This window comes from Ochotona princeps, chromosome 13 (assembly GCF_030435755.1).
Source record: "Ochotona princeps isolate mOchPri1 chromosome 13, mOchPri1.hap1, whole genome shotgun sequence".
NCBI lineage: Eukaryota > Metazoa > Chordata > Mammalia > Lagomorpha > Ochotonidae > Ochotona > Ochotona princeps.
The window spans coordinates 32,140,869-32,168,505 of record NC_080844.1 but is presented as its reverse complement, the minus strand read 5'-3'; the positions used below and the strand labels follow the sequence as shown (position 1 = coordinate 32,168,505).

Sequence of the window (27,637 nt, the reverse complement as noted above, 5' to 3'; positions counted from 1 at the left end):
CCAGCTGCACGGCTTTCAAAGCACTCCCTGACCTGCTTAAATCAAGTCCATTGCGTCCAGCAAACCAACAGATATTGGGACCTGTTGCACATTCGCGCCCCACCTGCTCCGCTCCCAGCAGCCGTACACAAAGCAGCTCCTTCCCGCTGACGGGAGCGCGCAGGGCCGCCCTTTGGCGCGTCGCTCCCGGGCGCGGCGCGAGCACCCGCGCTCTGATTGGTTGCGCGCGGCCCGGGAGCTACTCTGGCACCCACCCCGGTGCCTGTCCTGTCACCGTGATTGGCCGGGCGGCCGTGAGCGCAGAGCCCGCGGCCCCGCGCGCTCCGCCCCGCCGGCTGGGAACTCGCGTGGGGCGCTGGCGGCGACCGAGGGAGCGTGACTGCGCTGCGCAGGGCGCTAGGAGGCATTGTCGCCGTAAGTGGAGCCGAAAGCGGCCCGGAGCGGGGCCGCGCACCTCATGCCCCGCAAAGTAAACGTAGTCTGAGGCCAAGTGGTGTAGGGGCTGGGGGAGAGAGGGTGAAAAAGGTCCTGGTTTTCCAGTGTCCCCTCCCCTCCCCCAGGTCGCCCGGTGACAGGACAGCGCGCACTGGCTCCGGCAGCGCCCCGGGGGCCCAGCGCGCGCCTCCCCCTGCTTGCATCCTCAGCGGAACCCTGACGGCTAGGGCGAGTGGGGACAGTGCTTGAGGGGAGAAGGGTGTGCGGAGAGGTCCTCCTGGGAGGGTTTCCATTTCCGCGGGAGGCGGCCTTGCGGGTATTTTGACCCCGGAGCGACACTTGGGGTTTGCTTCCGCTTTGGGAAGCTGCGGATGCCTGTCCTGGAGCGTGCCTTTTGGCCTATGGGCGGCGCGGGAAGTCCCCGCCAAGTGCGACCCCCTGATCTACGCTGCCCATTGGTTTCGCGCACCGGCTCCTGGCCCTGCCATTGCGTGGGGTGAGTGCGCTGAGAACGCCCAGACACGGACGGAGAGCATCCCCCCCAATCCCTAGTGCAAAGCCGAGGCGCCAGCGCGTTCCATTAACGTGCGGGCGGACTACTTGCCTCGGTGTGAGAAAGGAGGCCAGATGTGTCCTGGGGCTTAGTGGGCTTCTGGACCCTTTGGGGCCACCCGAAAGTCCCCCTCGGTTTGCCTCCCTGCAAGTTCCCCAGCTTGGCATAGTCGGCAGCCAGCGCGCTGGAGACTGTGCACGCAGGACTCAGAGGGCTCGAGTTGCCGGGCGGAGCGGCTGCCAGGCTCTAAAGTTCCCAACTGACCACACCAGTAACTAAATATAGGAGCAGCTGGTGCGCACGGGGTGTCGCAGCTGCTTCTTTGCAGAGATCTCAGGACTACAGATAAGCTAGCCTCACCGCTAAGGGTGGGAATTGGGGGGCTGTGACCAGGGTTTAAGAAAAAAAAATCACCCCTGCCCTGTGTTGTGTCCAGATTAAATTAGCTAATGGTCAGGGGTATGGATAACCCCTTCCCAGTTACTTCCCTAGCTTTCAGTTCATGACCAGCTCTGAATGCCCCTGTTTAATCACCTACTTGGTGGTCAGGGACCTGGTGCGCAAAGGCCTTTCTCACAAGTTCCCTGTGTATTACTTTTCACGGCCACCCAGGGAGGAAGGTGGTCTGTCCATTTTATTGATGGGGCTGCCCAGAACATCACATGGATAACCTTCCAGTCCCTTAGTTTCCTGTAGAGAAACAGAGGACAGACAGCTCACAGGAGGATGGCAGCCTTTCTTCTCTTGTGAGGAACAGGTGGTTTTAGGTAAAGGGAGAGGAGGGGGAATCCTCTTCAGTCCCTGAAGGGATGATTTCAGCTACTGGGAACATTGGGGTCTACCTCTGTGGTGTACCCAAAGTATCCTGTGGAATATAAACGAATTTCTTCCAGGTGTATGGGTGTGAACCCAGACTTCTGGATTTGTTCCTCTTCCTGTACTTGTGACCCCCGACCCAAGATTTATATATTTATTTGAAAGGCAGTTACAGAGAGAAAGAGAATGGAGAGGATGCAAATCAGCCATCAATGGCCCACTCTCCAAATGGCTGCAAGGAGCCAGGAACTCATCCTGGTCTCTCCTGTGTGGGTGCAATGGCCTAAGTCCTCAGGCCATCTTCCTGTGATGCTGGATGGAAAATGGAGCAGCCAGGGAATAAAGCGGGGAATAAAGGGTATCCATACAGGATGCCTGCATAGTAGTTGGCAACTTTAATTCTCTGTGCCCCAAGACCTTCCCGGGAGTGTTACTTGTTTTTGTTTTTATGCTGATTTTCATCCCTGGACGAAGGCACCACCTCTCCCTGCAGGCAGCCAGTGGAATTGCAGGTATAGGACCTGGTGGGGTTAGGGCAGCATGACCATATGTAAGACAGATGGGTGCGGGGAAGGACTAAGGCAAACTGGACCCTTTCTGTTCTGCTGTAAGAGCATGAGTGCTTCATCAGAATAAAATTGCAAAGCTATTTCCTGTATTTTTCCTCTCCCTCTTCATTCTGGTGATGTACTAAGTGCTCAGTGAATGCTTTTGACTTTGGTGATGACTGTCAGAGATGGGAAAAGGAGAAGCATAGTATGGGGAGGAGGTCTGGTCTGGGAATCAGAAGACCCCATTGCTTGTCCATCTAATAAGGAAACTTCTGGGGCCTCGGAGTTCCCGTTCACAAAGAGGTCAAAGTTGGTTATCAAGGTCCCCGCAGCAGTGCTGCGATTTGGGGCAGCTTTGAAAGCAGCATGGTCAAGGTGTTGGGTCCAGTTTGCCACAGTCCTTCCCATTCGCTATTGGCCTGCTCTGGCCCACCTTACCTAGGGAGGTGCCCACCTGGAACCTTTGGCATATAGATGTAGGTGGTGTGTGCTGACCTATATTCAGATTTGAAACTCCCATGGTGACTGTCGGTCAGCACCATCAGGAGCTGCTAATTCAGTTACTAACTCAGTGTGGGCTGCATAGTTCAGGGCAGAAACGTAGCCCAGACCTGCTCTCTACCCCAAGTTGCTCACAGGCCAGTGGGAAGACAGGTGTATGCATAAGATTGTATAAGTATAATCTTATTTATTTTAAAGGCACAGGATGGAGACAGAGATCTGCTGTCTGCTTGTTTGCTCCCCTAAATGCCTGCCACAGCCAGGGGTGAGCCAGGAGAGCCAGAAACTCCATCCAGGTCTCCTACATATCTGAGACCTTGCTGCTGCCTCCTAGGGTCGTGGTAGTAGGAAGGTGGAGTCAGGAGCCAGAGCTGAGTAACCCACCCAGGCACTCTCAACCAGTGTCCTCAACACGAGGCCAAATGTGTTTTTAAAGCCTTTGGAACCACCCAGGTGACTTGGGCTGAGTCACTGAGGGCTGCTGAAACCTAGAGGGAGGAGGGAACCCTAAGGGTTGGGATGACCAGGGAAGGCTTCCTGGAGGTGGAGAAATGAAAACTTATTCCTGAAAGATGGTTTCTGCTGAGTCGTTTGCTCAGAGTCGTTTGCGAAGCTGAGACCAGATGCCGGGAGCTGTTTGTCTTCTTCACCAGCATTTACTCATGTGGCCTGGATTCCATGCTTCTAGATATACAGGTGCACGTATTTTGTTAGCATGTGAATTCAGTGAAGTGGATATGACTAGCTCTTCTATTCAGGTGAGGAAACTAGGCTTAGAGGTGCTCAGAAACTTCAGTGCATCTCAGCTTACTAACAGGGGTTGAGCACCTGGCCTGTCTCCAATAGCCTTTTCCCACGATACTGTGTGTTTCCAGCTTTTAGGGTCAGCTTGTTTGGCAAAGTGCACTCTCAGGTGGATACTCACATCCGGTCTCCCAAGCAGGTGGTGGCCTTGGCTTTGCCCTGCTTGTGTGAGTTTCTGGGACTTTTTGGGGTCTGGAGCAGCAGCGAGCTCCCACTCCACACTGTACTTCACTTCTGCTTTTCCCCTTCTTTAGCCCTTGCTACAAATCCTGAGATATCAAAGAAGCTGGGCTTAGGGCCCAGGGGGAAATGCTGGGCTCTGACCTTGGCCTCTAGTTTGTGCCTGTCTGTGGGATGCTGTTGTAGGTGATAGGGGTGATCCTTATAAAGAAATGAGCACTGAGGTTGGGCATTGGGTACAGTGGATCACGTGCAGCCTGGGATGCCTGCATGCCGTATCAGTGTGTCTGGGTGTGAATCCCCTCTTTGCTCTGGGTTGCCTCTTCTTGCTAAGGCACACCCTGGGAGGCAGCAGGTGACCTGGGTTGAGTTTCCATTTCCTGACTCTGGCCTGGCTTAGCAGACATTTTGGGGAATGAACCAGTGGATAGAAGACCTCTTGTCTCAATCCTTCTCTCTGCTTTTCTGGTTGAAAGAAGAAGTAGTGACAACTGGATGTGCACTTGGGCTGACTTGATGGCGGCTATAGACTTTGACCTTGGCCAGGTCATGTAGCCTCTTTTGATGCCTTCACTTCTTCCTCTGTAATAACTGGGAGCTGGGGGCATCCCTTTGTGCTCTGGCTTTAGCACCTCTCATGGGGCCTTCCTGGCCTTTCTCTAAGTGTCTTTCCCATGGTCATCCACTTTTTCCTCTCTCAGCCCTGCCACTTTGCCTGCGTAGGAGCTCTGTGTCTGGCTGATGATCAGGTCTGTGGTCAGGTTAACAGACTGATGATCAGGTCTGTGGTCAGGTTAACAGACTGCTGCTGCACGTGGTCGCGAGGGGAGATGGGTCTGATAGACCACCCCTACCATCCTATGAGCTCCTGGAGACTCTGGGCTCCAATTTGCCTTGGTGTCCTTCCTTGCTGCCTGCAGGGGGCGTCTGGCCCACGTAGGTGGATTATCCAGGGGAACTAAGGCCTTGTTCTGCTGTGGGCAGGCCTTGTCCTTTTCCTGCTGTGGGCAGGAAGCTGGCTCAGATGGAGACTGTGGGATGGGACCACAGGGGTCCTTCCCCTGCAGGCAAATGACTGTGCCCTCCCGGTACAATGAGTCACAGGCCAGCACACTCTTGAGTCCTCTTGCTTGCTGGGCTATTAGTTCTGGCCCAAGACCCTGGGGCTGGTGAGGTCACCTGTGCTGAGCCTTCCAGAATGCTGGTAGTGCCCAGCTGCCTCCACCCTCTGACAGGCAGCTCAACCCCTGTGCAGGCCAGGCTGGATGTAGCCGAGGCTGTTGGTTCCATGAGAGGAGGTGAGTGGCAGCCTGGGTCTCCAGGGAAGGAGGAAGCTGGGGTGGGACCCTAGGCTGCCGGCAGATGTGTCATGGCCCTGCCTCTTCCCTAGGTGCAGGCCCCTTGGTGAGCAGCAGACCGGCCTGGAGGCTGGCAGCAGGACATTCGAGTCTGCATGCTGAGGAAGATGGGTGAGGCCGTGGCCCGGGTTGCGAGGAAGGTCAACGAGACGGTGGAGAGCGGCTCCGACACCCTGGGTGAGTGAGGGCTTTCAAAATGGTGGAGAGGTAACTCGGGGAGAAAGGAAGGACACAGTGTTAGGTGTGCCACCTCGCATCCTGGGGATGAACACTGTGTGAACCTGCACCGAGATTGCGTGTGGTTTGTGACTAGAACGCCAAAGTGCGAGACCTGTGTCGTACTGAGGGCTGTAGCCAGGGAGGTCTGAGAGACACCCCCTGCCCTCACATTACCAGTGATGGTGACCATGCACCAGCTGGCACCGGCTGAGAGTCCTGTTCTGGGTGCCCCTCGTTGGAGCCTCACTGCCTCCCTGGCATGAACTGTCAGTTCTCAGTCTACAAGCAGGGGGAGGCGTGATGCCCAAGCCTGGCACTGTGTCAGGAGCATCCTAACCTCACAGTGGCATTTTCTGACCTAAGCAAGGGTGAGAGGGGCCCTCCTGTATATGCAGACCAACGTGGGGGTTCTGGTTGGTCTGGGAGGAGCGTTTGCGCTGCTGGCCGCAGGCTGTGAGCCAGGAAGCTCAGGCATTCCTCATCAGGGCCCCCCTGTGTTTAGGACTCTGTACGGCTGCTGCTGTGGGGAGGGCCAAGCTATGGGTCCCACAGGTCTGGGCATGGACCCACCCTGCCCCCCGATACCCACCAGCCAGGACCTGAGCAGGTTGTTCCAGCTTTCAGAGCCTTGGCTGCTTCATCTCTAAGCCGGGGATGGCAATTGTGTCTTCCTCATCAGGGTGGTGAGGAAGGATTGTGGGGTCTGTAAGGTGCTTGGCAACTCTTGTTTTAAAGCTTTGCTGTCCTCAAAGGCTGAGGCCTGAGATGTTCCCATGAAGGAGACTGGGTTTTCCAGGTCAGAGATTTGTCCTGGGTGGGAGTGGAGGGTACATGGTGGAGGGGTCTATCCTTGACAGTGGCCGGAAAAGAAGCAGCAAGTCAGACCAGGCCCTTGCGGGTGTGTGTGCTCCTGACCAAGCTCCTCAGGGCCAAGGAAAGAGTCTGGGGTCCAAGCAGTCAGCACGTGTTGAGCACCTGCTGTGTGCAAGGTGCTGACAGGTTCCCAAGGGTGTGTGTAGTGGAGGAGTCCTGGGTCTGAGATCAGCCCACCACCTGTCAGACAACTGCAGAGTGGTGAGCGACACCCAGGCTCTAGGCAGAGCGTGTGGGGTGGATCACTGGTTGTATTTTGGAGGTAAGGAATGTTGCTGAGAGTTGAAGTAATCCAGGAAGGCTTTCTGGAAGAGATGGGAAATGGCTACAATGGACAGGGCTGGGCCAGGCCAAATCCAGGAGCTTCTTCTGGGTATCCCATGTGGGTGCAGGGGCTCAAGTACTTGCGCCATTTTCAACTGCTTTCCTAGGAACATTAGCAGGGAGCAGGATTCGAAGTAAAGTAGCTGGGTCTTGAACTGGCACCCTTGTGGGGTGCTGGCGTCATAGGCAATGGATAACAACTTTGGTCCCTTGAATCAGTTTGTTACAGCTACCTGCAGTGGTATTTATGTAGCTGTTAGCAGTCACATACAGCAGTTCCCATCACATGCTTCAGTAGAGACTGGCACATTCTCATGTACGACACCAATTGGAAAAAACCAAGGGTCCCAAACTGTGTGTGCTGACAGTAGTTATGCTAAGCACGTGCGAATACAAAGAAGGGAAGCAGAAGCCAATCAAACAAGATGCAAATGGGAGTTAGGGCACAGCATTCTGTAGTGTCTAAATGTTCCGTGGTGAATCCGCTGTTTTTCAATTGGGAGAAAAAAGAGTTTAGGGTAAGAATCATCCATGGGGGCAGCACTTGGTATAGTGGATAAAACCACCACCCATAGTGCCAGCATCCCACATGGGCGCTGGTTCTAGCCCCAGCTGCTCCAGTTCTCTGCGAATGGCCTGGGTAAAGTGGCATGGGATGGCCCAAGTCCTTGAGCCCCTACATGCACGTGAGCGATCCAACTGAAGCTCTCTGGCCATTGCAGCCTTCTGAAGGTAGAGGGTGGAGGGAACCAAGGAATAAAAGATATACTTCTCCCTTTCTCTTTGTGACTCTGACTTTAAAATAAATCAATTAAAAATTTAAAAAGAGCCCCCTGCCACCACAGAAGGTAGAAAAACCCAGTCCTAGCACCAGCTGTTGGTGCAGGCAGACCATTCCCTAAGGCCCTGGAGGCAGGGCTGGTGTCCCTGGCTTGCCTCTACCCGCCTGCTGAGCTGCCCCTGTGTGCATAGCCCAGTGCGGTGGCTGCTCCCCGGCTACAGCTCTATTGATACAAGGTGGGAGATGCCCCTATAGAGGCGGGCTGGCCCTCCTTCCTCAGGAGGTAGCCTGGGCTGGAGCCACGCCGAGCAGGCTGCTGCTGTAACCAAGCCTGCGTCACCTGCTCCCACTGTGTTCTACCTTCCATCTCCCTACCCCCTGGAAATGGGCTCCTTTCGCTCTGCAGCCCCTTCCCCCCAAAGGTCCCCAGCTGCCGTTGCAGTGGCTTCCATTGCAGCCCTTATCCCTTCTCCTGCACTGGCTTTGCAGCTCTTCAGCCTCCCTGCCACTCCTCTCTTCCCCAGGTCAGCACATTGTGTGTAAGGCCTCTCGCCTGTCTGGGCATCCCTGGGTCCCCGTTCCTCATCCTCCCTCAGCCAGGGCACTGGCAGACCCGGCTGCTCCATGGCCCACTTGCCTCCCCCAGCCCCAGCAGAGGCTCCCATTTGGTAGATGAAGGCAAGGAATGAGCATTCTGCACACGCGTGGGGTGCGTGTGGCAAGGGAGGGCAGGAGAGCTGGGGTGGAGGCATTGGTAGGCTGGGAAGAAACAGAGGCCATCACAGGCTGGGCCTTCAAACCCCTGGGGCCCGCAGTCCAGGCCAGGCTGAGGGAGTATCAGGAGGTCCCTGTGCTACTGTCTGTCCTGTCCTGCCTGTGACCTCTGGGGCTCTTGGTGTTGCATACCAGGCAAGCATCTGGTAAACACTTGGCTGGTTGTGACACATTTAATCCTCATGACAGACAGCCCTGTGATGTGGTGATGTTGACATCCTCATTTTGCCTGATGACAAAACCGAGATGCAAGTGGCTTCTTTTTAAAAATTAATTAATTTAAAAAATTTAAAAATTAATTAATTTTTAAAAATTTGTTTTTATTGGAAAGGCAGTTTTACAAAGAGAAGGAGAGACAGAGAAAAGATTTTCCATCTGCTAGTTCACTCCCTAAGTGGCCACAACACACAGAGCTGAGCCAATCTGAAGCCAGGAGCCAGAAGCATCTTCATGCCTCCCACTCAGGTGCATGGTCCTAAGGCTTTGGGTCATCCTCTACTGCTTTCCTAGGCCACAAGCAGGGAGCTGGATGGGAAGTGGAACAGCTGGCATATGAACCAGCACCCATATGGGATCACAGCGCATGCAAGGCAAGGACTTTAGACACTAAGCTACCATGCTAGGCCCCTGCAAAGTGGCTTTGTCTCTGGTCTGACCCAGGGTTTTATTCCAGCTGCCTGCTGCCTGCCCCCAACCCCACTGTCGCTTCCATCCATTGTCACTTTTTTTTAAAAAAAGATTTATTTATTTATTTTTACAAAGTCAGATATACAGAGAGGAAGAGAGACAGAGAGGAAGATTTTCCGTCCGATGATTCACTCCCCAAGTGAGCTGCAACGGGCCAGTGCACGCCGATCCGAAGCCGGGAACCAAGAACCTCTTCCAGGTCTCCCACGTGGGTGCAGAGTCCCAAAGCTGTGGGCCGTCCTCGACTGCTTTCCCAGGCCACAAGCAAGGAGCTGGATGGGAAGTGGAGCTGCCAGGATTAGAACCGGCACTCATATGGGATCCCGGGGCGTTCAAGGCGAGGACTTTAGCTGCTAGGCAATGGCGCCGGGCCCCCCATTGTCACTTTTAAGGTAACCATTTAGCATTTGTCTAGCGTACTTATGCCAGAGATAGTGTGCCAGTGGCTTGCGGGTGATGCACCTGTTTGGGGCAGAGGGCATTGTGTTGCATCACAGGTGCAGAGCTGGCATGGAGAGGGTGTGGGGAAGGAAGAGGATGACTAAGTGACCCGAGCACTCAATGCTTGCTGGCCTCACTTGTTCTCCCTTGGAAGTGGAGTTCGCCTGGCCTGCCCACTATAAAGCAGGGAAATCATCAGAGGCTAATGCCTACCCTGAGCACAACATCATTGTGAGGGTGTCTCAGGTGGCTGTGGGGTGGGGCCACTCTCCGCACGGCAGGTGGCTGTGGGGTGGGGCCACTCTCCACACGGGTCACTCCCAAGTGGCAGATTTGCCTGGACCAGGTGGTCCCGCCCTTCTGCAGGGGTAGTGCCAGAACCATGTGACCCTGGCATAGTCAGGGCGCTACGCCAGAGCTTACACTCTCTGAGGGTGGGGTGGGGGTGGTCCATAGCTCAGCAAGCCCTGCACATCATTCATCCATGCCTTGGGCTTGTTTCCAGGCGGCCCTTTGTAACCATGGCTTCAACCAACCACAGAGTCAGCCTCCTATGGGTCGGGTTGCATCTGTAACTGAACACATGCAGGCTTTTTTTTTTTTTGGCATTGCAAGCCATCTAGATATGATTTACAGGGTCCTGAAGAATATACGTGGCTTATATGCAAATAGCATGCTATTTGATCCCAAGGACCTCTAGTGGGGATCTGTCCTGGATCCTTCCCCACCCCAGGAGACTAGGGACGACTCTTATCAAGGTATCATTTGGATGCCTGAGAGCAGCTCCTGCAAGTGCGTCATTTTGTCAGTTTTGATAGACACACATAGTCACGTCTCACCATTGTGACCGCATCAGCATCTCCGTCGCCTCTAGAAGCCTTGCCATGCTCCTTGGCAGCCAGACCTGGCTGGCAAGCAGGAGCCTCTCACCTGTGTCCAGCCTTAAAGGTGTCCAGATCTAGAGGCTCGTGCGCATGGAATCCTGCAGCATGCTGCCTCTGCACTGCAGCTCCCTGTCCTGAGTTTGTGTGTCTCGGGTTCGCTCCTTTCATTGCTGAGTCGGGTTGCACTGTGTGGCTAGGCTGTGAGCTCTTCATCCACTCCTCTCTTGAAAGATATTTGGGTGTTTGCAGGTTTTCTTTAACACCCTACATAGATCCTCTCAGCACATGCTCACAGTTCTTTGTGTAAAGCAGAGGGTTCGTTTTGCTTAGGTAGATGCATTTGAGTGGCATCACTGTGCTGTCAGTACTGGGTGCCGGTTTAGGCATAAAATTACCATAGGCGCTTCCCAAGTGGCTCCGAGTGCCAGTTTCTTTACATCTGTGTCAGGACTCAGTGAGGTTTTTTTAATTATATATATATAAACACTGATTTATTTGAAAGCTAGAGATACGCACAGAGAGGAAGTGACAGAGAGATCTTTCATCTATTGGCTAACTCCCCAAATGGTCTCAGTGGACAGGACTGGACCAGGCCAGGAGCTTTATCCACGTGGGTGCAGGGGCCCGAGTTCTGCTGCTCTCCCAGTGCATTAGCACAGAGCTGGATGGGGCGTGGGACAACCAAGGCTGCAGGCCGTGACTGAGCTTGCTCTGCCACAGCTCTGGATTCTCTCTATAATCTCACAAATATATAGTGGTATCTCTCATGCTGGTTTTTTTTTTGAAGATTTATTTATTTATTTTTATTGGAAAGGTGCATATACAGAGAGGAGGAGAGACAGAGAGGAAGATCTTCCATCCAATGGTTCACTCCCCAGGTGGCCTCAACAGCTGGAGCTGAGCCGACCCGAAGCCAGGAGCCAGGAGCTCTTCCGGGTCTCCCATGCAGGTGCAGGGTCCCAAGGCTCTGGGTCGTCTTTGACTGCTTTCCCAGGCCACAAGCAGGGAACTGGATGGGAATCAGGGCCACCAGGATTAGAACCAATGCCCATATGGGATCCTGGCGCGTGCAAGGCGAGGACTTTAACCACTACGCTATCGCGCCGGGCCCTCATGCTGGTTTTTTGAAGAATTACTTATCTGAAAGGCAGAGAGATGGAGAAAGACAGAGATCTCCATGTACTGGTTCATTTCTAGTATACCTGCCAACAGCTGAGCTGGACCAGGACAAAGCCAGGAGGCAGGCACTCCATTTAGGCCTCTCGGCTGGGGAACACGAACTTGACTACTTGAGCCATCACTTGCTGCGTCCCAGCGTGCTCGTGGGCAGGAAGCTGGAGTGGGGAGAGGAGCTAGAGCGTGACCCCAGGCACTCTGACATGGGGTGCGGATCCCAAGTGGTGACTGCCATTGTGGCCAACGCCTGCCCCTCACTCTGGTCTGCCCCTCACTCTGGCCTGCCCCTGGCTCTGGCCTGCCCCTGGCTCTGGCCTGCCCCTGGCTCTGGCCTGCCCCTCCCTCTGGCCTGCCCCTGGCTCTGGCCTGCCCCTCCCTCTGGCCTGCCCCTGGCTCTGGCCTGCCCCTCGCTCTGGCCTGCCCCTGGCTCTGGCCTGCCCCTGGCTCTGGCCTGCCCCTCCCTCTGGCCTGCCCCTCCCTCTGGCCTGCCCCTGGCTCTGGCCTGCCCCTGGCTCTGGCCTGCCCCTGGCTCTGGCCTGCCCCTCCCTCTGGCCTGCCCCTGGCTCTGGCCTGCCCCTCCCTCTGGCCTGCCCCTGGCTCTGGCCTGCCCCTGGCTCTGGCCTGCCCCTCCCTCTGGCCTGCCCCTGGCTCTGGCCTGCCCCTCCCTCTGGCCTGCCCCTGGCTCTGGCCTGCCCCTGGCTCTGGCCTGCCCCTCCCTCTGGCCTGCCCCTGGCTCTGGCCTGCCCCTCCCTCTGGCCTGCCCCTGGCTCTGGCCTGCCCCTCCCTCTGGCCTGCCCCTCCCTCTGGCCTGCCCCTCCCTCTGGCCTGCCCCTGGCTCTGGTCTTGCAGTTTTCTCACCGGTGATATCAAGCATCACCTGCTTGTTGGATAGCCATCTGCCTTTGATAAAATATTTATTCACATTGTTTGCCTAGTTAAAAATAAATTGGGGTTTTCCTATTAAGCTTGGCACATTCTTCCTGCTTCTGGATGCAGGCTCCTGGCTCTGTGTCTTGCCAACCGGCTCTCCAACCTGCATCCTGTTTATCCTCTCGGCTGTGTCTTTGGAGGAGCAGCCACTTTTCCTCTTGATGAAGTCATTTATTGCTTTTTTCTTTCCTAGATGGTACTTTGCCTGACCTGTACTCACAATGGCTTCTTCCTGCCGGAATCTCCTGGGTGTTGGTTAAACATACAGATTCGCAGTTCTACTGTGAAACCTTCTAAGTGGGACCCCAGGGGCTGGCGCTAAGGCACAGTAGGTTAAACCACTGCCTGTGGCACTGGCATCCCATTCCCATGAGTGCCGATAGGATTCCCGGCTGTTCCAGCTCCCTGGAAGTGTTCCTGGGAAAGCAGCAGGAGATGGCATTGAGTTCCGGACTCTTGATCTTGACCTGGCTTAGCCCCACTATTGCTGCCATTTGGGCAGTGAAACAGCTGATGGAAGATCTCGCTCTCTCTTTCTCGCCTCTCTTTCTGTGTAACTCTGCCTTTTTTTTTTTCCAGGATAATTTTATTTCATGTAAATTTCTTTTTTTAAATTTTTTTCTCTTTTTTTTTATTCATTAATTACATTGTATTATGTGACACAGTTTCATAGGTACTGGGATTCTTCCCACCGCTCCTCAAACCCTCCCACCATGGTGGATTCCTCCACCTTGTTGCATAACCACAGTTCAAGTTCAGTTGAGATTCCCTCATTGCAAGCATATACCAAACATAGAGTCCAGCATCTTATTGTCCAGTCAAGTTCAATGGCTTCTTAGGTATACCCTCTCTGGTCTGAAGACAGAGCCAGCAGAGTATCATCCTGATCAATTAAAAGCTCCAACATACCATCAGTAAAAATTTACATCATTATGGAATTAATTGACATAGTAATGAGTGGCCGTAACTCTGCCTTTCAAACAATCAAATGGGTATTTTTAAATAGAATTTCAGAGCCCGGAATAATAGCCTAGTAGCTAAAGTCCTTGCCTTTCATGCGCCAGGTTTCCATATGGGAAGTGGCTGCTCCACTTCCCATCCAGTTCCCTGCTTGTGGCCTGGGAAAGCAGTAGAAGATGGTCCAAAGCCATCGGGGCCCAGTATCCTAATGGGAGACCCAAAAGAGGTTCTTGGTTCCTGGCTCCTGGCTTCGGATCTGCTTAGCTCTGGGCATTGTGGCCATTTGAAGCTCTTTCTCTTTGTCTATCTTTTTATGTGTGTATCTGCCTTTCTAATAAAAATGAATAAATCCTTAAAAAAAGAAAGAAAGGAAGTAAAATTTTAGGGGAAGGACTGTGATCTGCATATTTTTTAAAAAAGATTTATTTTTATTGCAAAGTCAGATATACAGAGAGGAGGAGAGACAGAGAGGAAGATCTTATGTCAAATGGTTCACTCCTCAAGTGTCCACAATGGCCGGTGCTGAGCTGATCTGAAGCCAGGAGCCAGGAACCTCCTGTAGGTCTCCCACAAGGGTGCAGGATCCCAAGGCTTTGGGCCGTCCTCGACTGCTTTCCCAGGCCACAAGCAGGGAGCTGGATGGGAGGTGGAGCAGTCAGGACTAGAACCAGTACCCATATGGAATCCCAGTGCATTCAAGGCAAGGACTTCAGCCGCTAGGCTGCTGTGCTGGGCCCTGTGATCTGCATTTTAACATGGACCTTGTATCATATGCTTCCTCCCTGCCTTGTGTCTGACAGGCCCTGGCTTGCTCTCTGTAGTTTGCAGCATTCTCCTGGTGGCTTGAGGTGAGGGTGGGCTGGGCACGAGGAGCCAGAGCAGTTAGGCTGGCAGCTATGGAATCATCAACTAGGGAGACAGACTCCTCCCCTTCGCTCCTCTCCCTGGCTCACCTGCACTTGGGCCAAGGGCTTGGCTTCAACTCTCCTCACCACCAGATGGCGCTCCCTGCCACTGGCTAAGCAGTTGACAGGGCCAGCCCAGGGCCACGGCTTGTTTCTGATTCTAGGTCCTGACTAGGCCAACTCACTGTCAGTGCTTGTATTTCTGCTTGAGTCCAGTAGGGACATGATTTTACAGGACCAGTCTTCTTCTTCTTCCTTTTTTTTAAGATTTATTTTTATTGCAAAGTCAGATATACAGAGAGGAGGAAAGACAGAGAGGAAGATCTTCCATCTGATGATTCACTCTCCAAGTGACTGCAACGAGTGCTGCGCTGATCCGAAGCCAGGAGTCAGGACCTTCATCCAATCATTAAAAAAAAAAAAGGCTGGGCCCGGCATGATGGCCTAGTGGCTAAAGTCCTCACCTTGCATACTCCGGGATCCCATATGGGCGCCAGTTCTAATCCTGGCTGCCCCACTTCCCATCCAGCTCCCAGGTCTATGGCCTGGGAAATCAGTCAAGGACGGCCCAGAGCCTTGGGACCCTGCACCCGCGTGGGAGACCTAGAAGAAACTTTTTTGGGGGGGGGGACCAAAAGTAAAGAAATCTTGAAAAAATATTTGACAGGCAGAGTGATACAGACACACACACACACATTAAAAAAGAGAGGGCCTGGCATGATAGTGTAAAGGTTAAGGTCCTCGCCTTGAACGCCCCGGGATCCCATATGGGCACTGGTTCTACTGGCAGCTCCACTTCCCATCCAGCTCCCTGTTTGTGGCCTGGGAAAGCAGTCGAGGATGGCCCAGAGCCTAGGGACCCTGTACCAGTGAGGAGGACTGAGAAAGAAGTTCCTGGCTCCAGGCTTCAGATCAGCGCAGCACCGACCGTTGCGGCCTCTTGGGGAGTGAATCATCGGACGGATGATCTTCCTCTCTGTCTCTCCTCCTCTCTGTACATCTGCCTTTTTCAATAAAATAAATAAATCTTGAAAAGAAAAAAGAAAAAGAGAGAGAAAGAGAAATGTTCCATCAGCTGCTTCACTCTGCAAATGGCCCAAGCAGTCAGGGCTGGGCCAGGGTAAAACCAGGAGCCAGGAGCTCCCGCTGGGTCTTCCACGTGGGTGTCAAGAGCTCAGGTACTTAACACTGTCTTCTGTTGCTTCCCGGGCACTTCAGCAGGGAGCTGGGACCCTACGTGGCACTGCACATGGGCTGCCAGCTTCCTGAGCCGTGGTGTAACTTGCTGCTCCACAGCACGGGCCTCTGTAGATGAGTGTACTATGTCAGTGTTTGCTGTGACTTACTGTTCAGCCTTATGATTGCGAGGTTCTTCTAAGGGGCTGTGTGTGGCCATGGTTTGTTCTTTGTCTGCCCGGGTGACCTGGGCAGTCACTTCACATGTCTCTGGCTCAGTCTTCTCCTCTGCCAAATAGGGATGCTAGGGACCCTGCTACTCTTCAGGGCATCTCCAGATGTGGGCAGCGTGTGGCCATTGGGTTCTGGGGAGAGAACCTGCTTGGGGCTCCGGAAGTGGGCACAGTGCCTGTGCATACCGGTGTGGGATCAGGACGTTGTTCACCTGGCAGGTGTAGTTGTGACCTGGGTGGGAGGGTGTTGCTCAAAGGCGAATATCCAGCTCGGCAGGGCATTAAGAGAGCCTCCAGGCAGCCAGATGACTCCACAGAAGCAGTGTCCCAGTATGTAGTCGGTGTGGCAGAAACACAGGCCAGGTCCTGGGGCCCCCCAGGCAGGTGCTCGGAGTCAGCCCTTAAGGGTGCCTGCGCAGCTCTGCTGCTTCTGGACAGCTCCAGGAACCAGCATCGTGGGTCCAGCCTCACAACCCTGAAATTGACGAGGCAGCCTCCCACCGGGCCACACCTGCTCAAGTGGGAGCAGGGAGGTAGTTTCGCTCCCAAGCCCTGTGGTTGCAGAGTCCATGCACTGGCTATGGAGACAGATGGGTGCTCTTGTGACTGAGAACCAGGTGGTGTTGCTGCTGCCTTGTTGGAGATGCCCCTGCGTTGTGGGGAGAACCATGTCTTCCAGTCCCTCAGACCCCTGATGGTGTTTGAATTCAGAACAGAAGGGGTACACTGGGCGCAGGATGGATGGCCCGTGGGGACACAGGGTCTTGGGATGGGGTGGGAGCCACTCAGTCTGTGGCTGGGAGTGCAGGTTGAAGCCCGGTTAGGCCTTAACAAAGGAAAGGCTGGGTGCCAATGAGCTGCAGCACCCCTGTAGCTGAGACCTGGACAGATGGCACAGCTGACTGGAAATGGAAGTTTTTTTTTTTTTAAAGATTTATTTTTATTACAAAGTCAGATATACAGAGAGGAGGAGAGACAGAGAGGAAGATCTTCCGTCCGATGATTCACTCCCCAAGCAGCCGCAATGGTCTGGTGCGCGCCGATCCGATGCCGGGAACCAGGAACCCCCTCCAGGTCTCCCACGCGGGTGCAGTGTCCTAATGCATTTGGGCCGTCCTCGACTGCTTTCCCAGGCCACAGGCAGGGAGCTGGATGGGAAGTGGAGCTGCCGGGATTAGAACCGGCGCCCATATGGGATCCCTGGGAGTTTAAGGCGAGGACCTTAGCCACTAGGCCATGTCGCCGGGCCTGGAAATGGAAGTTTTTACCCAAGTGCTGCTGGCCCCCAGTTGCCTGTCTGCCCCAGGTGTCGCTGGCCGTTGCAACTGCGTGTGGGAAAGAGGGAGAAAGCGCTCTTTGAAATCACATGCACAATTATGTGGCTTTGCCGAGTGTCGGTTGGCAGGCAAAGTGGAAGAGCCCGCCTCAGAGAGAGCCAAGTAGATAATTTTGCGACATCAAAGGCTTCACTTGCTGAAGCGCGAAGCTGGCAGCCTCGGGGAGACAGTTTCACGAGGCCGGGGAGTTTATTAAAATCAAATACTTGTGGACATGTAAACACGGCCCTGGCCGATAAGGCAGAGGGTGGGCGGATAGCTGACTGAGTCGCTCACTTTGGACCTGAGGCTCTACCAGAGCCGGGCCGCAGGCAAGCCTGCATCGACCTGGTGTGTAGCGCCCAGCTCCTGCAGGGGTGAGCCGCTGTGGTCTGTTCTGAGAGGCAGGCACCGTGAAAGGCTGTTAGACTCAACGACAATGTAGCTGTATTTTTAAATTCTTTTAATTGGCGCCTGCTCAGCGGGAGTGACAGTTTTGCTAAGATGTGTTTTCTTGGTCTTGCTCTAGTTTGTCCCCTAGATTCCTGATTTTGTCAGCGTTGCTGCAGCCCACAGTAATCTAGGTTGTGTGATGTCTGTCTGTGTATTGCTCTGGGCGAGGTGGGGAGGTGGGAAGGGAGGAGGGACAAGAGAGAGAGAAGCTCTTTTTAAAAAAAAGATTTATTTATTTTTTTTGTTGGAAAGCAGATACACAGAGAGGAGAAGAGACAGAGAGGAAGATCTGCCATACACTGATTCACTCCCCAAGCAGCTGCAATGGCTGGAGCTGAGCTGATCTGAAGCCAGGAGCCGGAGCCTTCTCCAGGTCTCCCACGTGGGTGCAGGGTCCCTAGGCTTTGGACTGTCCTCGACTGCTTTCCCAGGCCACAAGCAGGGAGCTGAATGGGAAGAGGGGCCACTGGGGTACAAACCAGCATGTATATGGGTTCAAGATGAGCACTTTAGCCACTAGGTTACTGTGCCAGGCCTGAGAGAGAAACTCTTATCAAATGCTTTACTCCCACTGTGGTCCCCTAGTGGTCAGGACTGGACCAGGCTGAAACCAGGAACTGCATGCAGGTCTCTGGTGTGACAGGATCCCAAGCACCTGAGCCGTCACAGCTGCCTCCCAGGGTCTGCAGTAGCAGGCAGCTGGAGTCAGGAGCCAGAGCCAGAGCCAGCTGTGGAACGGAGGTTCTCACAACAGTGGGTGCTGGCATCTTAATTGTCCACCCCACTTGGTTGCCTTGCGGTCAGGCTTTTCTGTTGATCACTGTCTTGGGGATGGTCTGTGTGTGTGCCTCTGTTGCCTCACCATGGACCGGAAGCCCCTTGGGGCAGGGTTTCTGCCCTACTCACTGCCCTATCTAGAGCCAGGGCTGGCCTGCCATGGATGCTCAGGACAGTGTCAGGTGAATGTCTGTGTGTGGGCTGTGAAGGGCTGGGGTCTTGGTGGCACTGGCACCAAAGGAAACCGAGGCACCACAGCTGCTGCATTTTGTCCAGATCCTCATGGGCAGCCAGCTCAGGGCAGGATGGCTCTGAACTTGAGTCAGCCTCCTGAACTCTCTTTAAGATGTCATCCTTCTCAGGGTCTCTACCCCTCCACCAGGAGCTCACAGCACTGTGGGACAGACATACCAGTCATCCTCACAGCAGGGAGAGGCTGGCTGAGTGACAGAAAGGAGCTGAGGGGTTCACAGGCAGAAACCATTCTGAGAGATGGCTTGGTGGAATGGAAGCTGTAGAGTTGACCTTGTAGAAGGTGGGAGGAGCACTGGGGAGGCAGGGAGGACCTTCATCTTGTGGGGGCAACACCAGAGGGACAACTGGGATCTGCAGGGGGCCTGAGCAGCCTGGCTCAGCCAGAGGTGGGTGCTTTGATGAGGATGGGCCAGGAAGGGAGAAGGGGAGCTTTGCTGAGCTGCAGGAGGTGGGAGCAGCTGCTGCTCACCTGGCAAGGGGAGCCCCTGGAATGAGTGAGTGAGAGTGTATGTGTGTAGCTATAAAGTCGAGAAAGATATACAGAAAGACAGATCTTCCACCCACTGCTTCACTCCCTAAATCCTGCAGTAGCTGGGTTTGGATCAGTGTGACACCAGGAGCCAGGAACTCCATCTGGGTCTCCCATGTAGATGTGGGTAGCAGGAAACCAGGTGCTTGGGCCATCACCTGCTTCCTCCCAGCGTTTGCAGGAAGCTGGAGTTGGGAGTGGAGCTGTGTTCCAAGTCCAGGCACTCTGATGTAAGATGAGGAAACCTTTGCCACTGCACCAAATGCTCCCCCTCCCCTACTCCACTGGGGGCATGATGTGCTGGGAAGAGGTGTCCAGGGACTCTGGACGGGGAGGGGGAGGGACATGGGGAGGTTGGAGGCCAGAGGGGATTCCTCGGTGAAGGGGGAGCCACTTCCGGGTTATAAAGCTAGCCTCTTTATGGTTAGAATAGTCATGTCTCTGATACAGCATGGTTCTCGCTGCCACCTCCAAGCTAGCAAGTATTAGCTAGCTTTTCCACAGTCTCTGAAAAGGCATTTGCACCTCCCATTTTGCAAAGGGGGCTGGCTCCCAAGGGCAAGGGGCATGATCACATTCAGAAGCCTCTGTCCCAGTGCTGTGCTGGGTGAGGAGTTGCTGACGGGCTAGTTCACATGTTCCCCTGGAGTCCCCCTTCTACTGGCTCTGGGAGAGGAGTCTGCAGGTTCTTACCACCTGACCAACCAGTCAGGTGGGTATTGTGGCTGTGTTGTGCTCAGGATGTCACCCGCCTGGGCAGGTGCACACCCCAGCCGCTAGCTGGCATCTGTTTTGCCCTCTATGCAACTGGAGCTATCCTAGGGTGCTTATCCCTTGGGAGTAGTTCGATGTGTTCCACACTTGGAGGGACCCAGGCTGGCTTCCTCCTTGGCCATTTTACAGGCTGTGCTCCAGGTCCCTGCATTAGTGAATGGTGGCAGCAGACCAGAACCCCAGTCATTCTCCAGGCCAGCTCTGGGGGTACAGTGTTTTCAAAAGCAGGTCAAGCTGATGCTGGCCTGACTCACCCTTTGACCTCTCTTGGCCTTTACCTGCAAAGGAGTGGGTGACAGTCCCTCGTTCAGAGGCTGTCCTGGGGATTGGACAAGGGTTGGCTGTTGCTGGCCTGGCCATGTGCCTCCTGCTCTGACCAGCTGCAGTCCCCTGGGGGCTGAGGATGATTGCACTGATGGCATTATTGTGGCTGCCATTCCGATTCCCTTTTGTCCTTATGTGTTGGCCATTGAGTCATCCATGCAATGAAAATGAGTTAGTATCTCCGATCAGCAACTGTGTCATTACATGGTACGGTGTGTGGGCTCTAGCTCTGATGTTGATTAAAGATACGCTTCTGTTTTCTGGTTGACTGCTTGGCCAGGAAGGAGCAGGGATTATGTGGAAGCATCACCTATCCTTCAGCAGTAGTAGAAAGGATCAGTGCCCGGCCAGGGGCCCGCTCCTCCTTCCGGAGAGCCAGAGCTGCCTGCTGCAGGATGATCTCAGAGCCGCTGCTCTCTCCCGAGTGCCAGCCTACCCACCAGCGCTTAGTGCAGCGCCCTGCAGAGGTTTTATTACATACTCTCAGCACCCTTGCAAGTTGAATCATCTCACCCTCTTTTTTTCTTTCTCTTTCTCCTTTCTTTCTTTCTTTCTTTCTTTCTTTCTTTCTTTCTTTCTTTCTTTCTTTCTTTCTTTCTTTCTTTCTCTAAATGCATATTCACACACTATGAGACTCATTCCTTAAAGTATACACTTTGGAGTGGGCATTTAGCACATGGATGAAGATGCTGCTTCGGAGGGCTGCATTCCATGTCGGAGTGCTTGGGTTTGAGTCCTGGCTCTGCTCCTGGTTTGGCTTCCTGCTCATGTGTACCCTGGGTGTCTCAGGGAGGTGAGCCCTCGCCATGCACGTAGAAGAGCTGGATTGAATGCCCAGTGCTTGGCTTTGGCCTGGTCCAATTCTGGCTGCTGGGACCTCTGGGGCACTCAGCGGCCATGGTCTTCCTGATGAGGCTGTGCCTACAGCAAAGATCGTGAGAGAGCGCTGCTGAGACAGAGCATCCTGTGTGCACAGCATTTGCCAGGAGGGCAGGTCAGCAGGGTCCCTGGTTGCTGGTTGCCCCCTGCCAGGTGCCTCCAAGATATGCCCTGCCAGGATTTAGGCCCTGATCCCTTATCCCTGTTCCAGCATCTAGTAGTTCACTCCCTAGCTGTTTGCAATTGCTGAGACTGTGCCAGACTGAAGTCAGGAACCAGAAGCTTTTCCCCAGGTCTCCCACATGGGTGCAGACTGCTTTCCCAGGCCGTTAGCAGGGAGCTTCATTGGAAGTGGAGCAGGCAGAACATGAATCTGTGTTCATGTGAGATGTCAGTGCCACAGGCAGCAGCCTTACCTTCTATGCCACAACACTTGTTCTGTGTGATGTTACTTCTTTAAAATGAAGTGGAGGATTAGCCTGATGTGCCACCAAGGCAGCCCTGAAATATATACATCTTAAAACAATACAAAGCAAAACACTGGTGGTGCAGGCTGATGAGATGCTCCGAAAGCACCATGGGCTTTGGTGTGAGGCAGCAGCAGCTAGTTTCACTTATGTTCTAGCATATTCTAAGGCATAGGTATTTGAGACAGAGCTGTCCGATGCAGCTCTGACAGGAGCACTGCCCAGGAGCACTCAGCCTTGCTGAGTGGCATCCCATAGTCCCAAAGCACATCCAGGCAGGTGGAAATCCCACATCCATGTGACCTAAGCCTTCAGCTGAAAGGGGACACAGCCCATGGAGAAGTTATCTACTTTCCTGGGTTCCTGTGAGTGATCTAGAAGTCTGTGGTTCTGTAGGTCTGGACTGTGGCCCAGAATTTATATTTTCTGGGCCCGGCAGCGTGGCCTAGCAGCTAAAGTCCTCGCCTTGAACGCGCCGGGATCCCATATGGGCGCCGGTTCTAATCCCGGCAGCTCCACTTCCCATTCAGCTCCCTGCTTGTGGCCTGGGAAAGCAATCGAAGACGGCCCAATGCTTTGGGACCCTGCACCCGCATGGGAGACCCGGAAGAGGTTCCTGGTTCCCGGCTTCGGATCGGCGCGCACCGGCCCGTTGTGGCTCACTTGGGGAGTGAAACATTGGATGGAAGATTTTCCTCTTTGTCTCTCCTCCTCTCTGTATATCCGGCTTTCCAATAATAATAAAATCTTAAAAAAAAAAGAATTTATATTTTCTGCAAGTTCTGGGGTGAAGCTGGTGCTCTGGATCCATTTAGAGAGCTGGAGCGCTGGGCTCTGGACTCACCCCTGCTCCTGTGTGTGGGCCTATGTGGTGACATCAGCGCCTGCGTAGCAGCAGTGCCCTCAGTGACCTGCTGCACCCCCTGTGTGATTGGAGCAGTAGTGGTGTTGTGCATGGTTCACCCTGGCTGTGCATCAGCACCTGGGGACCAGTTAGAACCCCCAACTCCCAAGTCCAGCGCCCACGGATTACGTGTGGATCTCTCAGAGTGAGACAAGCATGTTGCGACTGTGGGAAGCCCCCCAGGGTGACCCTGGAGTGTAGCTGGGGCTGCTCAGCAACACACCTAAAGCAAGGTGGCAGCAGCTGGCTGGGTCACAGCAGTGGGGGTGTACAGCTCTGGCATTTGCTCCTACTGAGATGCAAACCCAGGGCAGAAGAGCCCAAGGAACCTGCCAATGGTCCCACGACCAATCCAGGTTCTGGATACCCTGATCCTCCTTTTACCAGCCCTTTCCACACCAAGTCTCCCTTTGTCTAGCTCCATGGTAACTGCAATGTGCCAGTGTTTGTGGGAATCCTTTGTAAATTATGGGAGAAGCTATCTGCTCTCTGGGAGTGCCCATCTCTCGTTTTTTCCTTAGCACAGGCCATTGCTTGTTACAGGGAGGCAATATGTAGTGGTTAGCGCCATGCTCTCTCATGCCTCACTCTGCCACCCCCGGTCCTCAGCGTCCTCCCCTACAAAGCAGGAACAGCCCTCACAGTGCCCAACTTGTGGGCGTTTGTTGCAAGGACTCTGTAGGTTATGCCTGACGGTGCTGAGATCATTCTCTGGCAAGTATGGAGCACTTTGCCTACGTGTGACCTCTGTGCTGTCTCCTCATCTGAGCAGGGGAAGCTCAATAGGCAACTTGCAAGGTGGTGGAGAGAGAGTAGAGGCTCGGCCTCTGGCAAACGGCTGGTGTCAGGAACGTGGGACAAGTGTTCTGGCTGGGCCCCGGGTAGGGCTGAGTAGTGTCAAGCTGGACCCTGCATGGTAGCTTAAGTGGCTAAAGTCCTTGCCTTGCATGTGCCAGGATCCCACATACGCACTGGTTCTAATCCCAGCAGCTCCACTTCCCATCCAGCTCCCTGCTTGTGGCCTGAGAAAGCAGTTGAGGACGGCCAAAGCCTTGAGATCCTGTACCTGCGTGGGAGACCCGGAAGAAGCTTCACGCTCCTGGCTTTGGATCAGCTTAGCACACCGGCCATTGTGGTCACTTGGGGAGTGAATCATCGGACGGAAGATCTTCCTCTCTGTCTCTCCTCCTCCTCTCTCTCTCTCTCTCCCTCTCTCTCTCTATAACATAATATAATATAATATAATATAATATAATATAATATAATATATCTCACTTTCCAATAATAAATAAATAAATAAATCTTAAAAAAAAAAAAGGAAAGAACCATGGGACTGGAGGCCCTTGGAGGGGGTAGGAGATAGAGAGGGGACCTGGGTGTTTCCTGGGTGCAGGGATTTGGTTTTGGAAGCTGGAACATTCTGGAGATTGATTGTAGAACCATGAGAGTATCTTGACCACCTCTGGCAAGTATGGCAGCATGTTCCCCAAGACTCAGGATTTCCAGGAGCTGTTTTAGAATTGCTAACCTCCCTAACAGAGTGATCTGTTTGGTATAATTGCTCAGTCTGCATGAGCACAGTGCTGCCTCTCCAGGTCCCTTGTTTACCGGAGGGCGCCTCTTGGATGTATTTATTGGACAGGTTTGACAGGTGCCCATTATGATGATGTCGTTCAGCGTGATGTACTGCCTAAACTGCTCCATGCTCTGCCTGCTGATTCTTGCTCTCTCCCCCACTTCTGGCACTCCTGAGAAATGGTAGATTTTTTTTGTTCCATATATTTTACCACAACCTAAAAGGAAATAAATGTTGCAGTGTTTTTTCCCAACTCTTGTGTGTGGGCCAGGCAGTTGCTGGAGGAGCCTGGAGTCGTCCCTTTGGCTAGTTACCTGGCGCTGCCCCTGTTTGTGTCTATGGACACATACCACAAAGTAGCTTGCACTAAAGGATTCCAGGGCTTGCAAGCCTGCCTCTCTGATCATGTATGGAGTGAAATTAGGGCTCTGGGAGCTTTTAGGAGACAGAGCTTGAAGGTGGGATTTCAGGAACATGAAACACCTTTGTGGCTTTATCTGAGATGACAGCAGGATTGGTGAGAGGCAGTTAAGAATATAGTTCATGGGGCTCTGGCACAATAGTCTAGTGGTTAAATCCAGCCTTGCATCCTTCCCAATAAAATAAATATTTTAAAATACATATTAATTATCTTTTAAAATGTTTACTTATTTTTATTACAAATTCAGATATGCAGAGAAGAGGAGAGACAGAGAGGAAGATCTTCCGTCCAGTGATTCACTCTCCGAGTGACTGCAATGGTCAGAGCTGAGCCAATCCGAAGCCAGGAGCCTGAAACTTCTTCCGGGTCTCCCACGCGGGTGCAGGATCCCAAGGCTTTGGGCTGTCCTCGACTGCTTTCCCAGGCCACAAGCAGGGAGCTGGATGGGAAGTGGAGCTGCCGGGATTAGAACCAGATCCCATATGGGATCCTGGCATGTGCAAGGCAAGGACTTTAGCCGCTAGGCCACACCGCACTGGACCCTCATTGTCTTTTTTAAAAATTCATTTTATCAAGATGATGTTTACATAGTTTATCAGGGTGGAAAGGCTCTAGGGTTAGGGAAAAGTGGATATGATCATTGTTTTCAAATTTCCTATTTCTTCTTCCTATTTCTGGAGGGAGGGGAGAGATAAGGGGAGAAGCCATAATCAGCCTTCCAACTGCCCCAGTGCCCAGGGATGGAGAATGGCCACCCAGTATCAACCCAGAGTCCAGATGTAGTCATGTGCCAAGCGTTCTGCCGAGGTTGATGTGATATGTTCTGAAATGCTGTCGATCTCGCCAGTCCATGGATGAGGAAATCCTTCCAATGTCCATTGGAATCTTACTTTCCAATAAAAATAAATAAATTAAAACAAAAAGGAAAAGAGAGAGAGAGAACTCTGTGCTTTCTAGTGGGGACATGGCAAGAATTCCGAGTCTAGCACTGGGGCTGTGTCCCTCGGGTTTCTGAGGGTGACCTGTTTTTTTTTTTTTTTTTTTTTTTTTTTTTTTTTTAAGATTTATTTATTTTTATTGGAAAAGCAGATATACAGAGAGGAGGAGAGACAGAGAGGAAGATCTTCCTTCTGATGGTTCACTCCCCAAGCAGCCGCAATGGCTGGAACTGAGCCAATCCAAAGCCAGGAGCCTCTTCCAAGTCTCCCACATGGGTGCAGGGTCTGGGCCGTCCTTGACTGCTTTTCCAGGCCACAGGCAGGGAGCTGGATGGGAAGCTGGACCGCTGGGATTAGAACCGGTGCCCATATGGGATCCTGGTGTGTTCAAGGCGAGGACTTTCAGCTGCTACGCTATTGCGCCAGGCCCGGGTGACCTGTTTTGAAGGATGACTGGCACCATCTATCTTACTGAAGCAGGATCTCTGGGGCGGGGCCCAGGACCAACCTTTTTAGATGATTCTCACTGGGAAATTTGGGGAATTTGGGCTAATGGGCTAACGGATCCCTAGTCTCTTCTACCCTGCCCCTGGCCCTTGATTTTGTGCAAACCCGTGAACCCAGTGGGCAGTGCTCACACTGGCCTGGAGAGCCTTTCTCTGTGGTCAGGCCTCTGAGCCCAAGTGCCTAGCTCGCCTCCCATGACCCTGTCTGCTTTCCCAGGTTGGACTCTGGGCGGAGTGGTGGGCGTCAGAGTCCTAAGTCACAACTGGAAGCAGACCCAGCAGGCCAGACAGCCAGCTGACCACTTTGTTTGCTTCTTGGATTTCACTTGTTCGGTCTGGGTTCTGCCCACCAGTTGCTTTTCATCAGGCATTCATTAGGCTTAAAGAGGTAACCTTTAATAAAGCGCTTGGAATAGAAGACTTCCTTAACACAGAGTGCTGTTCTAATTAGCAGGCTGGGTTCGTGCAGGTCGGCCTTCTTGGGATAATTGCAATGATGAGGATAATTACGCCTGTGTTTGTGGTAGCGCCTTCCTCCAGGGATCTTTCTGTTCTCTACTGCAGCTCAAGTGGGGGCGGCTGGGGCAGCTGAGGCGAGGCCAGCCTGGCCCCAGCTGCCAGCCAGATGTTGCCGACAGAACCTGGTGCCACCCCTTCAGCTTGGTTACCTTTCTCGCTTGGGTGTTGTGGATGGGTTCACCCAGCAGGATAACATGAACCCCGTGCGAGGACCCAGTGAGCAAGGTTGGCCTGAGTCTAGACTGACACAAGCCGGGATGCCGGGTTCTCTGTCCTGATGCTAAGAAAATCACGAGGGACCTGCTGGCCCAGTCACTCTACCTGAGTCTTTGGACTCTTTCCTTCAATGTCTTTGGTTTCCATCATCTTGCCAAATGACCTTGGACAAGTTACCTGTTAGCACAGCTTCATTTTCCTGCTGTGAAGACAACTTGTGGTTGCAGAATTAAATGCATTAATATAGAAAAAAATGCCCAGGGGCCAGCATTGTGATGCAGTGAGTTAAGCTGCCACTTGGGCTGCCAACATCTGATATGGGAGCACTAGTTTGAGTCCTGGCTGCTCTGCTTTCAGTCTGGCTTCCTACTAATGCAGTTGGAAAAGCAGCTGAATACGGCCTTAGTGTTTGGGGCCCTGCACCTACATGGGAAACCTGGATGAATCTTCTGGCTTCCACCTAGCACCTGGTCCAGTCCTGGCTGTCACAGCTATTTGGGAGTGAACCAGCGGATGAAAGAGCTCCATGCTGTTGGCTGTGCTTGTCTGAGCTGACTGGAAACGTTGAGAGTGCAGATCAGCCTCTGTCTGTTTAAGGAATCCACTGTGTGGGGACCTGGGCGATCCTGGTGTGCAACTCATGTCCCCTGTGGAAGAACCATGCTCTGACTTCTGCTTAGAGGACCTGGGGTGGAGGGGGAGATGCTGTCCAGTGACATCTACTCTCAATGCAGCCTGGACCTTCCCATCTGCAGCTGTGTCTTCCGTAGGTTGTTCTTGCTGCATTGCCCCGTGTGTACAAATAGCAAGGTACAGACCCTGCATGATGGCTCCATTGTCTAACTCTCCCCTTGCAAGCACAGGATCTCATATGGATGGCAGTTTGTGTCTCAGCTGTTCCACTTCCCATCTACCTCCCTGCTTGTGGCCTGGGAAAGCAGAGGATGATGGCTAAACCCTCGGGCCCTTGTAGCCATGTGGGAGATCTGGAAGAAGCTCCTGGGTTCGGATTGGCTCAGCTTTAGCTGTTGTGGCCATTTGAGGAATGAACCAGCAGGTGGAAAATCTCTCCCTCCCTCCCTCCCTCCCTCCCTCCCTCCCTTCCTTCCTTCCTTCCTCTCTCTCTCTTTCTCTTTCTCTCTTTTTTTGTTCCCATCTATAAATCTGCCTTTTCAATAAAATCTAAATAAATAACTATATTAAAAAAGAAAGAAAGATGCAT

At 53.3% G+C, this 27,637-nt stretch overlaps 1 protein-coding gene across 1 annotated transcript in view; it reads left to right on the top strand.

Moving 5' to 3' along the window:
- Nucleotides 1-283: 283 nt before the first annotated feature.
- LRRC20 (leucine rich repeat containing 20) overlaps nucleotides 284-27,637 on the top strand; it is a 65,604-nt gene continuing 38,250 nt past the window's right edge. The window contains exons 1-2 of the mRNA XM_004583451.2: nucleotides 284-414; nucleotides 5,231-5,375. Coding sequence (XP_004583508.2) covers nucleotides 5,294-5,375 — 82 coding nt within the window. The 5' untranslated portion in view covers nucleotides 284-414; nucleotides 5,231-5,293. The remainder of the gene's footprint in view (nucleotides 415-5,230; nucleotides 5,376-27,637) is intronic.